The 9897-nt window shown below is 42.7% G+C and overlaps 1 protein-coding gene across 1 annotated transcript in view; it reads left to right on the top strand.

Annotated features, from left to right (window-relative positions):
- The first annotated feature begins 6371 nt into the window (after nt 1-6371).
- The window catches only part of CFDP1 (craniofacial development protein 1), a 97928-nt gene continuing 94402 nt past the window's right edge, over nt 6372-9897 (top strand). The window contains exon 1 of the mRNA XM_043898068.1: nt 6372-6566. Coding sequence (XP_043754003.1) covers nt 6503-6566 — 64 coding nt within the window. The 5' untranslated portion in view covers nt 6372-6502. The remainder of the gene's footprint in view (nt 6567-9897) is intronic.

The raw sequence follows: 9897 nt of genomic DNA, 5'->3' as shown, positions 1-9897 counted from the left end.
CCCGTGGTCACAGTTACACACAACTGCTGTAATTCCAGGCATTGCAGACAGACATTCAGTGTCTGGCAGGAAACTACCCATCCATTCTCTAATACTTTGCTTTAGTTTAGGTATAACATACACTGTAGTACACAAATCTTGAATGTGTGACTTGTGTGTATTTATACACTATACGAAATGGTAGCAGTTAGATCAAAATACAGAATGTTTCTAGCACCCCAGAGCGATGCAGAACTCAGCTAGAAGCCTCCAATATCTGATGTATCCCAAGAGAGGAGAATCTTTTCTGTTTCCAAAATGTGATAACCCAAGATTGGACAGTGGGAAGAAACTCTGGGGAATGAGAGCGGGAAGGAGCCCATAAATTATTGCCAAGACAACACGGTAATAATTAACCAGGAAACTTGTAGGGTATTGGGATTTTATTGTGGCAGACTGGAGACCTTTGTCTACAGGGATTCCTCAGTTTCAGCCTATTTCTGCTTGGTGGGATTGTGTGCCCAGTCTTGGCAGATTCTCTACTTTTTAAAAGGAAGTTGGAAATCTAGATTATGTGCAATCTCTCAGTTTTTAAGTGCTCGTATATTGAGTGTTCCCCATACCAACAAGCAATTCTTGGACAACAGCATGGTGTCCCCGCAGTTGAACTCAATTCTGACTCCACCCAGACACAGCACCAGATTCTACCTGTTAAGGACTTAGTCCTACGAGACCAACTCCCACTCTAGAATACAGTTCCAAGTCCCGGTTGTTACCTATGCTTCTGACTGATTGGCTGTAAGTTGAGTTCTATTAATTTGTTAGACTGACTCATAGAACTCAGACATTTTACTTATTAGATCACTGGTTTATCATAAGGATGTAACTCAGGGAACAGCCATATCGAAGACACGCACAGGGCTATGCTTGGGGAAGGAGTGTGGAGCTTCCATGATCTCTCCATGGGCACAGTTCTCCCTGAATTTTCACATGGTCACCAACTGGGAATCTCTCGACCCTGTCCTTTGGGTTCTATGGAGACTTCATTACATATGCATGATTCATTAAATCATTGGCTACTGGGGAGGGATTCGGCTTGCAACACACTGCACCTCCCCAGAGGTGGGGCAGGGGAGTGCTGTAGGGGGCTTAGAAAGTTCAATCTTGTAATCACAAGGTTGGCTCTCCTGGCAACCAGCACCTATCCTTTGGTTTTTCTAAAAGTCACCTTCATAAAACACCTTGATCACTCAATATTTCTGAAATTCCAGGGTTTTGAAAGATACGAGCCAGGAACTGTGGATGAAGACCAAGTATATGTGAGAAATTTTGGTCATCTCAATGACCAAATGTATATTTCTTCAAAATCATAATATAAAAGCTGGTGACCTATTTTAATTCATGGAAAATGCTTTTCAAGTCCAAAAGTATATGTCTTTAAGCTGGATTTGGCCTGCTAGCCAACTTTAGACCTCCTTACTAAATAATTTAACATGAGAGAAAACAGTGACTTGGTTACCCTTAAAGTGGTCAGAATCTGAACAAACGTATGGGGTGCTGTTAAGCTGTGAAGAGGAGGGTGGGAGAAGCAGGGTGATGGAGGAGAGAGACTGCTGAAGAACTCTGGGGTAGCCTTTTCCCCAGACTCAGATCCCAGGGATGGGGCAAAAGGCTACATCCCAGTTTGTCATCGCTGGGTTTATCGGTGCTGTCCAAGGAAAACGAGACTGAGAATGGTCAGCTCCCAAATATTGGATCTCAATTTTACATCTGTTTTTCTGTTGTTCTCACATAAGAAAGATTTATTGAAATGGGTCATAGACTTTAAGAACTAAAGCTATAAAACTTAGAAGAATACAGGAATAAGTTGTGTCATCTTGGGTTAGTCAAAGGTACATGAGATACAACCCCCAATGCACGAGGGACATTAGAAACCAGGTAGACACTTCATAAAAATTAAAAATTTTTATGCTTAAAAGGATACCATTAATGTGAAAAGACCCCCACAGAATAGGATTACTGCCTCCCAGAGTTGCAGTATAATTTAAATTTTTTAATCTGAGAGAATAAGAAGCATTACATACGGTAGTACTTCCATATGTATTAGCTTGAAGGAAACATAGTGGATGATGTTTGATTTCTAGAATACAGCTTATCCTTGTAATTATGTCTGTAAGACACACAGTTGACAAAAATACAGGGTTGAGTTCCTGTATGTTTCTGAGAACCTATAGGTTTTTGTCACCTGATGAGTACATAACCTTGTTTTACCTGTGTTTCTGTCCAAAGATACACTTTAATATATCATTTTTATAAATAATGATATACAGTATTTATAATGAAACAATTATTGCAATGAGTATTACTGTTATGAATAACAGAGATTGTGTACCTTAATTCTCCCCTAAGTCATACATAAACACATATTAGTCTGTATAGTCATGCATATAAAGTCCTGAGAAGTGAAAAATTCAGCATTTAAAGTTTTATAAAAGCATTACCTAATATTTTCCTATTGATGGAGCTACAGGCTGTACAGTGATGCAGTGCACACTGGTCAAACCTCTCCACCTTGGCTTACCCCACAAAACCAAGGGACAGGTTGGTGGAGCTCATTCTGCAGATGAAGAGGGTTGCAGGTTGACATCTGTCAGTTCAACCTCAGAAGTTTGGCTTCACCACTGTGGAGTTGGCACTTTTCCCTCCTAAACTGGCTCCAGAAACTGGATTAGCCCTGTCTGCTTGGTTTTTGCCTCAAATCTTTAGACATCTCGGCATAGGTGGCAAAGGCATAGGAAGTTAAGCGCTTAAATTTGAGGCTTTGATCAAGTATTTGCTCACACTCTTCCATGTCAGTGATAATTTTTCTTTAAGGCTGAGTTTTTAGCCTGCTGTAACAGGTACAGTTTCGAGACTCTTAGGCTGTCATCACTATCATCATCACCTTGTTTTGCCATCTTGGCCAGTCTTTGTTGGTGGGTTCTATTGCTTTCTGTGACAAAATTTCCTCCACGTCTTACCTCATGTCATCAAAGTCTTCTCCACTTATTTGTCATGTGATATGGATTATGCTTTTGACAATCTTCTTTATACCTTCTGCAACACGTTCAGAGCCTTGGAAATTTTTCACACAGTCTGGTCAAATATTTTTCCAAGTTATTGATAGTTGTCTGCTTGATATTGTTCCAGGCTGTGCCAACATAATCACATTGCGTATAGAGACTGACTTCCAGTAGTCCATCATAGTAGTTTCCTTATTGGTGTTGAGAGCCTCAAAAGCCTTGCTATAGAGCTCCATAGTATAATGTGCCTTGAATACTTACCCTTGATCCAAGGGCATGCAACCAACATCGGTACAATAAAGGACAGAAATGGTATGGACCTAACAGAAGCAGAAGATATTAAGAGGTGGCAACAATACACAGAACTATACAAAAAAGATCATGACCCAGATAACCACGATGGTGTGATCATTCACCTGGAGCCAGACATCCTGAAATGCAAAATCAAGTGGGCCTTAGGAAGCATCACTATGAACAAAGCTAGTGGAGGTGATGGAATTCCAGTTGAGCTATGAAAGTGCTATGGAAAGATGATGCTGTGAAAGGGCTGCACTCAATATGCTAGCAAATTTGGAAAACTCATCAGTGGCCACAGGACTGGAAAAGGTCAGTTTTCATTCCAACCCCCAAGAAAAGCAGTGCCAAAGAATGTCCAAACTACTGCACAATTGCACTCATCTCACTCGCTAGCAAAGTAATGCTCAAGATTCTCCAAGCCAGGCTTCAACAGTACGTGAACATCTTCCAGATGTTCAAGCTGGATTTACAAAAGGCAGAAGAAGCAGAGATCAAATTGCCAACAACTGTTGGATCATCGAAAAAGCAAGAGAGTGCCAGAAAAACATCGACTTCTGCTTTACTGACTATGCCAAAGCCTTGGACTGTGGGGATCACAACAAACTGGAAAATTCTTCAAGAGATGGGAATACTAGACCACCTGACCTGCCTCCTGAGAAATCTGTATGCAGGTCAGGAAGCAACAGTTAGAACTGGACATGGAACAACCGACTGGTTCCAAATAGGGAAAGAAGTACATTAAGGCTGTATATTGTCACCCTGCTTATTTAACATATGCAGAGTACATCATGAAAAATGCTGGGCTGGAATTAAGATTGGCGGGAGAACCATCAATAACCTCAGATATGCAGATAACAGCACCCTTATGGCAGAAAGCAAAGAAGAACTAAAGAACCTCTTGATGAAAGTGAAAGAGGAGAGTGAAAAAGCTGGCCTAAAACTCAACATTCAGGAAAGATCATGGCATCTGGTCCCATCACTTCACGGCAAATAGGTGGGGAAACAGTGGAAACAGTGAGAGACTATTTTTTTGGGCTCCAAAATCACTGCAGATGGTGACTGCAGCCAAGAAATTAAAAGACACTTGCTCCTTGGAAGAAAAGTTATGACTAACCTAGACAGCATATTAAAAAGCAGAGACATTACTTTGCCAACAAAGGTCCATCTAGTCAAGGCTATGGTTTTCCCAGTAGTCATGTATGGATGTGAGAGTTGGACTATAAAGAAAGCTGAGCACCAAAGAATTGATGCTTCTGAACTGTGGTGTTGGAGAAGACTCTTGAGAATCCCTTGGACTGCAAGAGATCCAACCAGTGAATCCTAAAGGAAATCAGTCCTGAATATTCATTGGAAGGACTGATGCTGAAGCTCCAATACTTTGGCCGCCTGATGCAAAGAGCTGACTCATTGGAAAAGACCCTGATGCTGGGAAAGATTGAAGGTGAGAGGAGAAGGGGACAACAAAGGATAAAATGGTTGGATGGCATCACGGAATGGATGGACATGAGTTTGAGTAAGCCCTGGGTGTTGGTGATGGACAGGGAAGTCTTGCATGCTGCAATCCATGGGGTTGCAAAGAGTTGGACATGACTGAGTGAGTGAACTCTGATACAAGGGCTGGTTGAGAGAGGTAGTATTTGTGGGCATGAAAATAACTTGTACCTTGGCATGGAGATTTTTGAGTGTCCTATAACAGTAGAGTGGGGTATTATGCAAAATTAACAAAATCTTGAAGGCAAAGTTTCTGCCCTGGAGATATTCAACTTTTGGTATGAAACAGCTGTGGAACCAATCAGAGGTCATCCAGGGTTTTTTATTCCACTTCCAAGGGACTTATCTAAGATATGGTTCATGGTTTTCCCTCTTAAGTAACCGAACTTGAAGCTCTATACCAGTAGGGGTTTGCACTTAAAGTCGACCTTAGCATTGGTGCACAAAAGTAAGGTTTCATATTCCTGGAATGATTTAAAGTCAGTGGCATTGGAGGCCATTCGCATTATATAGGTTCTTTTGCCAACGTCCCTGTAAAATAAGCCAGTTTCATAAGCACTGAAAACCTGCTCTTTCATATACCCCTCTTCCTGTATAACAATTAGCAAGTATTGTTTGAGTTCTTCCACAGCTTCCAGATCTGCAAAACTTGCCTCACCTGCAAGGTTAACACTACTGATACCACGCTGACTTTTGAAATGTGCAAGCCTTCCAGCACTAGCGGAGAGGTTCTTTGGCTTTTAGCTTCACAACAATGCTGTCCACGAGATTTTTTTTTTTTTTTAATCAGTTGTCATCTCATGAATCCACAAACTGAGCCGCTTTTCCATCTATTCCATAGCTTCCTCCCATACTATGGATGTCACTTTAGCACTTTACGGAGCAGCTTCACATACGGATCAGCGAACTTCCTTTCATTTTTCTTGATGTACCGGATAGTTGATTGAATAACATTGAACCCAGGGCCAACAGCACTACAGCTCATGCCTGAATGAAGCTTATCTAACACACGTATTTTTCTCCGTAAGGCACATCACAGCCTTCTTGCGCTTATGAACATTAGGCAGCACCCCTGCACTACGCTCAGGGTCGTTTTAAACAGCGAAATCTCTAACAGAGAGCCCAAAGATGAAAAACCGCGGCAAGTAATAGATTGCGAATACGACACTTATTTACACTTCTAGAGCTGAAGTAATACAGTGGATCATGTGCCTCCAATCTCGATGACCCACCAGTGGTGAACTCAAAATTTTCACTCTTTGCGCATGTCCGCAAGTAAACCCAGAAAGCGCCGAAAACATTGATTTTTGGGGTGACATTAAGTTTTCACAAGTAAGCGAGTTCAAAAACGTCAACTACTGAACAAAGATCGGCCGTCTCCCCACGGGCAAACAAATTTTTGCTTCAAGGACACATCCTCTCAGGCGAAGCGGCGGAGTTCTGAAGACTACTCGTCCCAGCATGCCTCGGCTCAGCAGCGAGCTCGCGTCTGCAAGCCCGAGGCTCTGGTCCGGAAGTGTCGCATTGGGAGCGCGTAGCACGCGTTGCGCATGCTCCACTCTGCGGGGTCCGCCCCAGCCACCGCCTCCTGTCTCGCACCACTACGCTCTATCCCTAGAGCTTTGCCTTTGGGCACAGCTGCTTCGCCCCTGTAGACCCTGCGCGGTAGCGACATGGAGGAATTCGACTCTGAAGACTTCTCCACCTCCGAGGAGGACGAGGACTACGTGCCCTCGGGTGAGCGACTCCGCCTGAGGCGAGAGGCGACTCGCCCCGCCCAGCGGCTCACGTGAGGCGCGCTTTGCCCGTCGTGCGTGGGCCCGGTGGCCCGGCAGCGCTCGCCTCAGGCGGCCCCGCCCCACGCCCTCGCCGGCCGGCCGGCTCCGCGCGGCCCGCGTGGCCCTGGTTGCGTCCGCCGCGGCGTTTTGCGCAGCGGCTCCTGGTGGCCTGGATTGGACCGCCGCCCCCCTCCCCCCCCTCGCCGCCCGGGAGGGCGGGAACCTGCAAGTGAACTCAGACGCTGCCGGTGGTTGGGCATCGCGTTTTCACACCCACCCTGAACTCTTCTGAAAGGCAGACCTTGCGTCCCCAGGGAGTTGCTAACTGGCATGTCCCACATATAACCTTTTCACTTTCAGTCCTCAGAAGTGATCTGGTTGTTAAAAAGTTAACATAATGATGCCCTTTACTTCTTAGCAAAGATTGCACTCATTGCTGTCTTTTCAGACCTTAGTTTTAAAGTTTATGTATAGGCTTCTAAAACCGATTCGGGCTAAAATGTCACCCAGACATAACTCGTCCGCCATCCTGCGCTTCCCACAGGCTCCCCCATCTCATTAGATGTATCTGCTGGAACAATCGCTCAGGTAAAAGCAAAACCGAAAAACCCGTCGGAGTTGACCTTATTCTCACTCTTTTGATCCTTATGATCATTCAGTTCGTTTGAGTCCACGTGGAAGATTCATTTCTAATCACTCCCTCAGCAATCTCGCTCTTACTGAGGTTCCTTTATCACGAAGACTCTCCATAGCTTCCCAACTGGGTTACCAGGTTCCATTCTTTTTTTTTTTCCAGGTTCCATTCTTATCCACCAACATTGGTCTTATGATATTGGTCAGTGTGATCATTTGAAAACTAGCTTTCAGATTAATCAAAAGTACCGTTTGAGTGTTAGTCGCTCAGTTGTGTCCGCTGCTTTGCGACCCCATGGATTTTTAACCCACCAGGCTCCTCTGTCCTTGGAATTCCCCAGACAAGAATTCTGAAGTAGGTTGCCATTCCCTTCTCCAGGGGCTCCAACCCGGGTCTCCTGCTTTGCAGGCAGATTCTTTACCGTCTGAGCCCCCCCCCCCCCCCACCCATGAAGCTAAAAAGGTGGCATGGGTATGCTTAAAAATAGTCCAGTATTTCTGAAATACTTATTTTGAATCTGAACCTTTTCCATCACCTATCATCCCTGTCAGTTCTCTCTAGAAGAAACTGCTTTCTTCTTTCAAAATTTGGTATTTCCATTGTTTGTTGACTTAACTGATCCATGTTAGGTCTTCTTTTAATACCCTCTTGAGTCTTCTCACTGCCAAAACATAGACTTTTTAAACTTCAGACCCTTCCCAAATCCCCAGCCTGCCAATGTTCCTATGTCTAATTTGGGTTAGGCTGGTATTGTTTCCTTTTTTTGTAATGACTTTGTGGACACCTGGTTCTTGGCTGAACCATGTGGTATATACAGTTATTGCTTTTCCTAAACTAGGTTTCTCTGGAGTGAATAATTGTCATTTTGTTGTTGCTTAGTCATCTGTATACTTAATACTGATTTGATCCTTAACTCTCAAAATTGTCTAAATCATCTTCCAAGACATTTTGATATATTAAATAATCATTCACTTTTTTGAAGTCCCTCTTTGTCTTCTGACCTGCTCGGATTTGACTTGACTTTACCATTTTTAAACTTAAAATCTTCCGGCCGGACCACCACTCTGGATGTTCCTTTTGTCTCCCTTTTCTTTTGGATTCTTTGTTTCTTGGGTCCCGTGATGTCTTCATTCTTGGTTTGTTCCACGAAAATGAGAATAAATCCTCAAATAGCTTCTTGAAGAAAGATGGATGATAAAAACTTTTTTTGTGTGAGACCATGACTATCTAAAAATAAGCAGGTGACCCTCAGGCATGATTAATAGCTTGGCATGGAGTTCTGTGTTCTATAATAGTTTTCTATCTGAATTTTGAAGGTATTTCTCCATTATTTTAAGAAGTCTCTTGTTGCTAGTTTTTACTCGTTTACATAAAATTTGTTTGTCTCTGGAAGCTGATAGAATCTTGTCTTCGTTCCTGATATTTTCTGATATTTCACAGTAATATACTGTACCTTAGTATGAGTCTGTTTTCATCCATTGGTCTTGGCCTTATGGAACTTTTTAAATTTGAGAAGGGGAGTTTTCTCTATTTTATTTTTTTGGAATCATTATTTGTATATTTACTCTTACGTTGGGCTTCCCTGGTGGCTCGGCTGGTAAAGAATCTGCCTGCAATGTGGGAGACCTGGGTTCGATCCCTGGGATGGGAAGATCCCCTGGAGAGGGGAAAGGCTACCCACTCCAGTATTCTGGCCTGGAGAATTCCATGAACTGTATAGTCAGTGGGGTCGCAAAGAGTTGGACTCGACTGAGCAACTTTGACTTCTCACTCATGTTATACCTTATGGACTGGCACTCTCTTTTCTTCCATTTTGATCCTCTGTTTTCTAACTCTGATTTTTTTTTTCTTTATGTGAATATTTCAGTATTTTAACATCATCCTCTTCTATTGAGTATTTTTCTTTTTCCATATTTTTTCTATGATTTATGGCTTTTATTAACACAAATACAATGTGTACACAAGCTGTCTGTGTGTTTTCTTCTCTGTGTGGCCTGGAATTGGTGACTTGGATGGCCCCGTTGGCTGCTCTTTCCACCATGACACTGGATTTCTTATCGGTGTTGGGTGCAGTCTCAGCACAGTAAGATTTGTTGCACATCAGCAGTACTTCAAGCTCCTTGACATTGTAGACCAGGAACTTCCGAAGCCGTGATGTGGCATGTGCTTTATTTTCTTGTTGTCCTCATCACCAGTATTGGGCATCAAGATGTGACCCTTGAATATTTTTAATTTTTAGTAACTCTTTCTGTTGTTCAAAAACTTTTAAATAGCATCGTGTTCTTGTTTTGTGAGTGCAAGTGTCTTATTACTATATGGATATTAATTATAAAAGTTTTTTTCCCTAGTTTTGTTTCCTCTGAATTCCTTTCTGTTTTCAGTCTTGCCTTTGATATTAGAGACTTTCCTCAGTTGTTTGGCAGTCCTAGTTCATTATGCATTAAACCTTTAATAATTAAGTGGACCTGGAGTAATATTCAAAATACCACTCTTTGTAATGGCTCCAAACCAAATATCCATCAACACGGGAATGGGTAAATAAATTGTGGTATAGTCATATAATGAAATAATATTTAGGGATGACAGTGAAGAAGCTATACCTCCATGCAAAGTGAAATGAAAGAGTTAGTTGCTCAATCATGTCTGACTCTTTGCG

The sequence above is a fragment of the Cervus elaphus genome, chromosome 4 (genome assembly GCF_910594005.1).
Source record: "Cervus elaphus chromosome 4, mCerEla1.1, whole genome shotgun sequence".
NCBI lineage: Eukaryota > Metazoa > Chordata > Mammalia > Artiodactyla > Cervidae > Cervus > Cervus elaphus.
The sequence above is the reverse complement of the archived record's forward strand: the minus strand, read 5'-3'. Positions and strand labels throughout refer to the sequence as shown.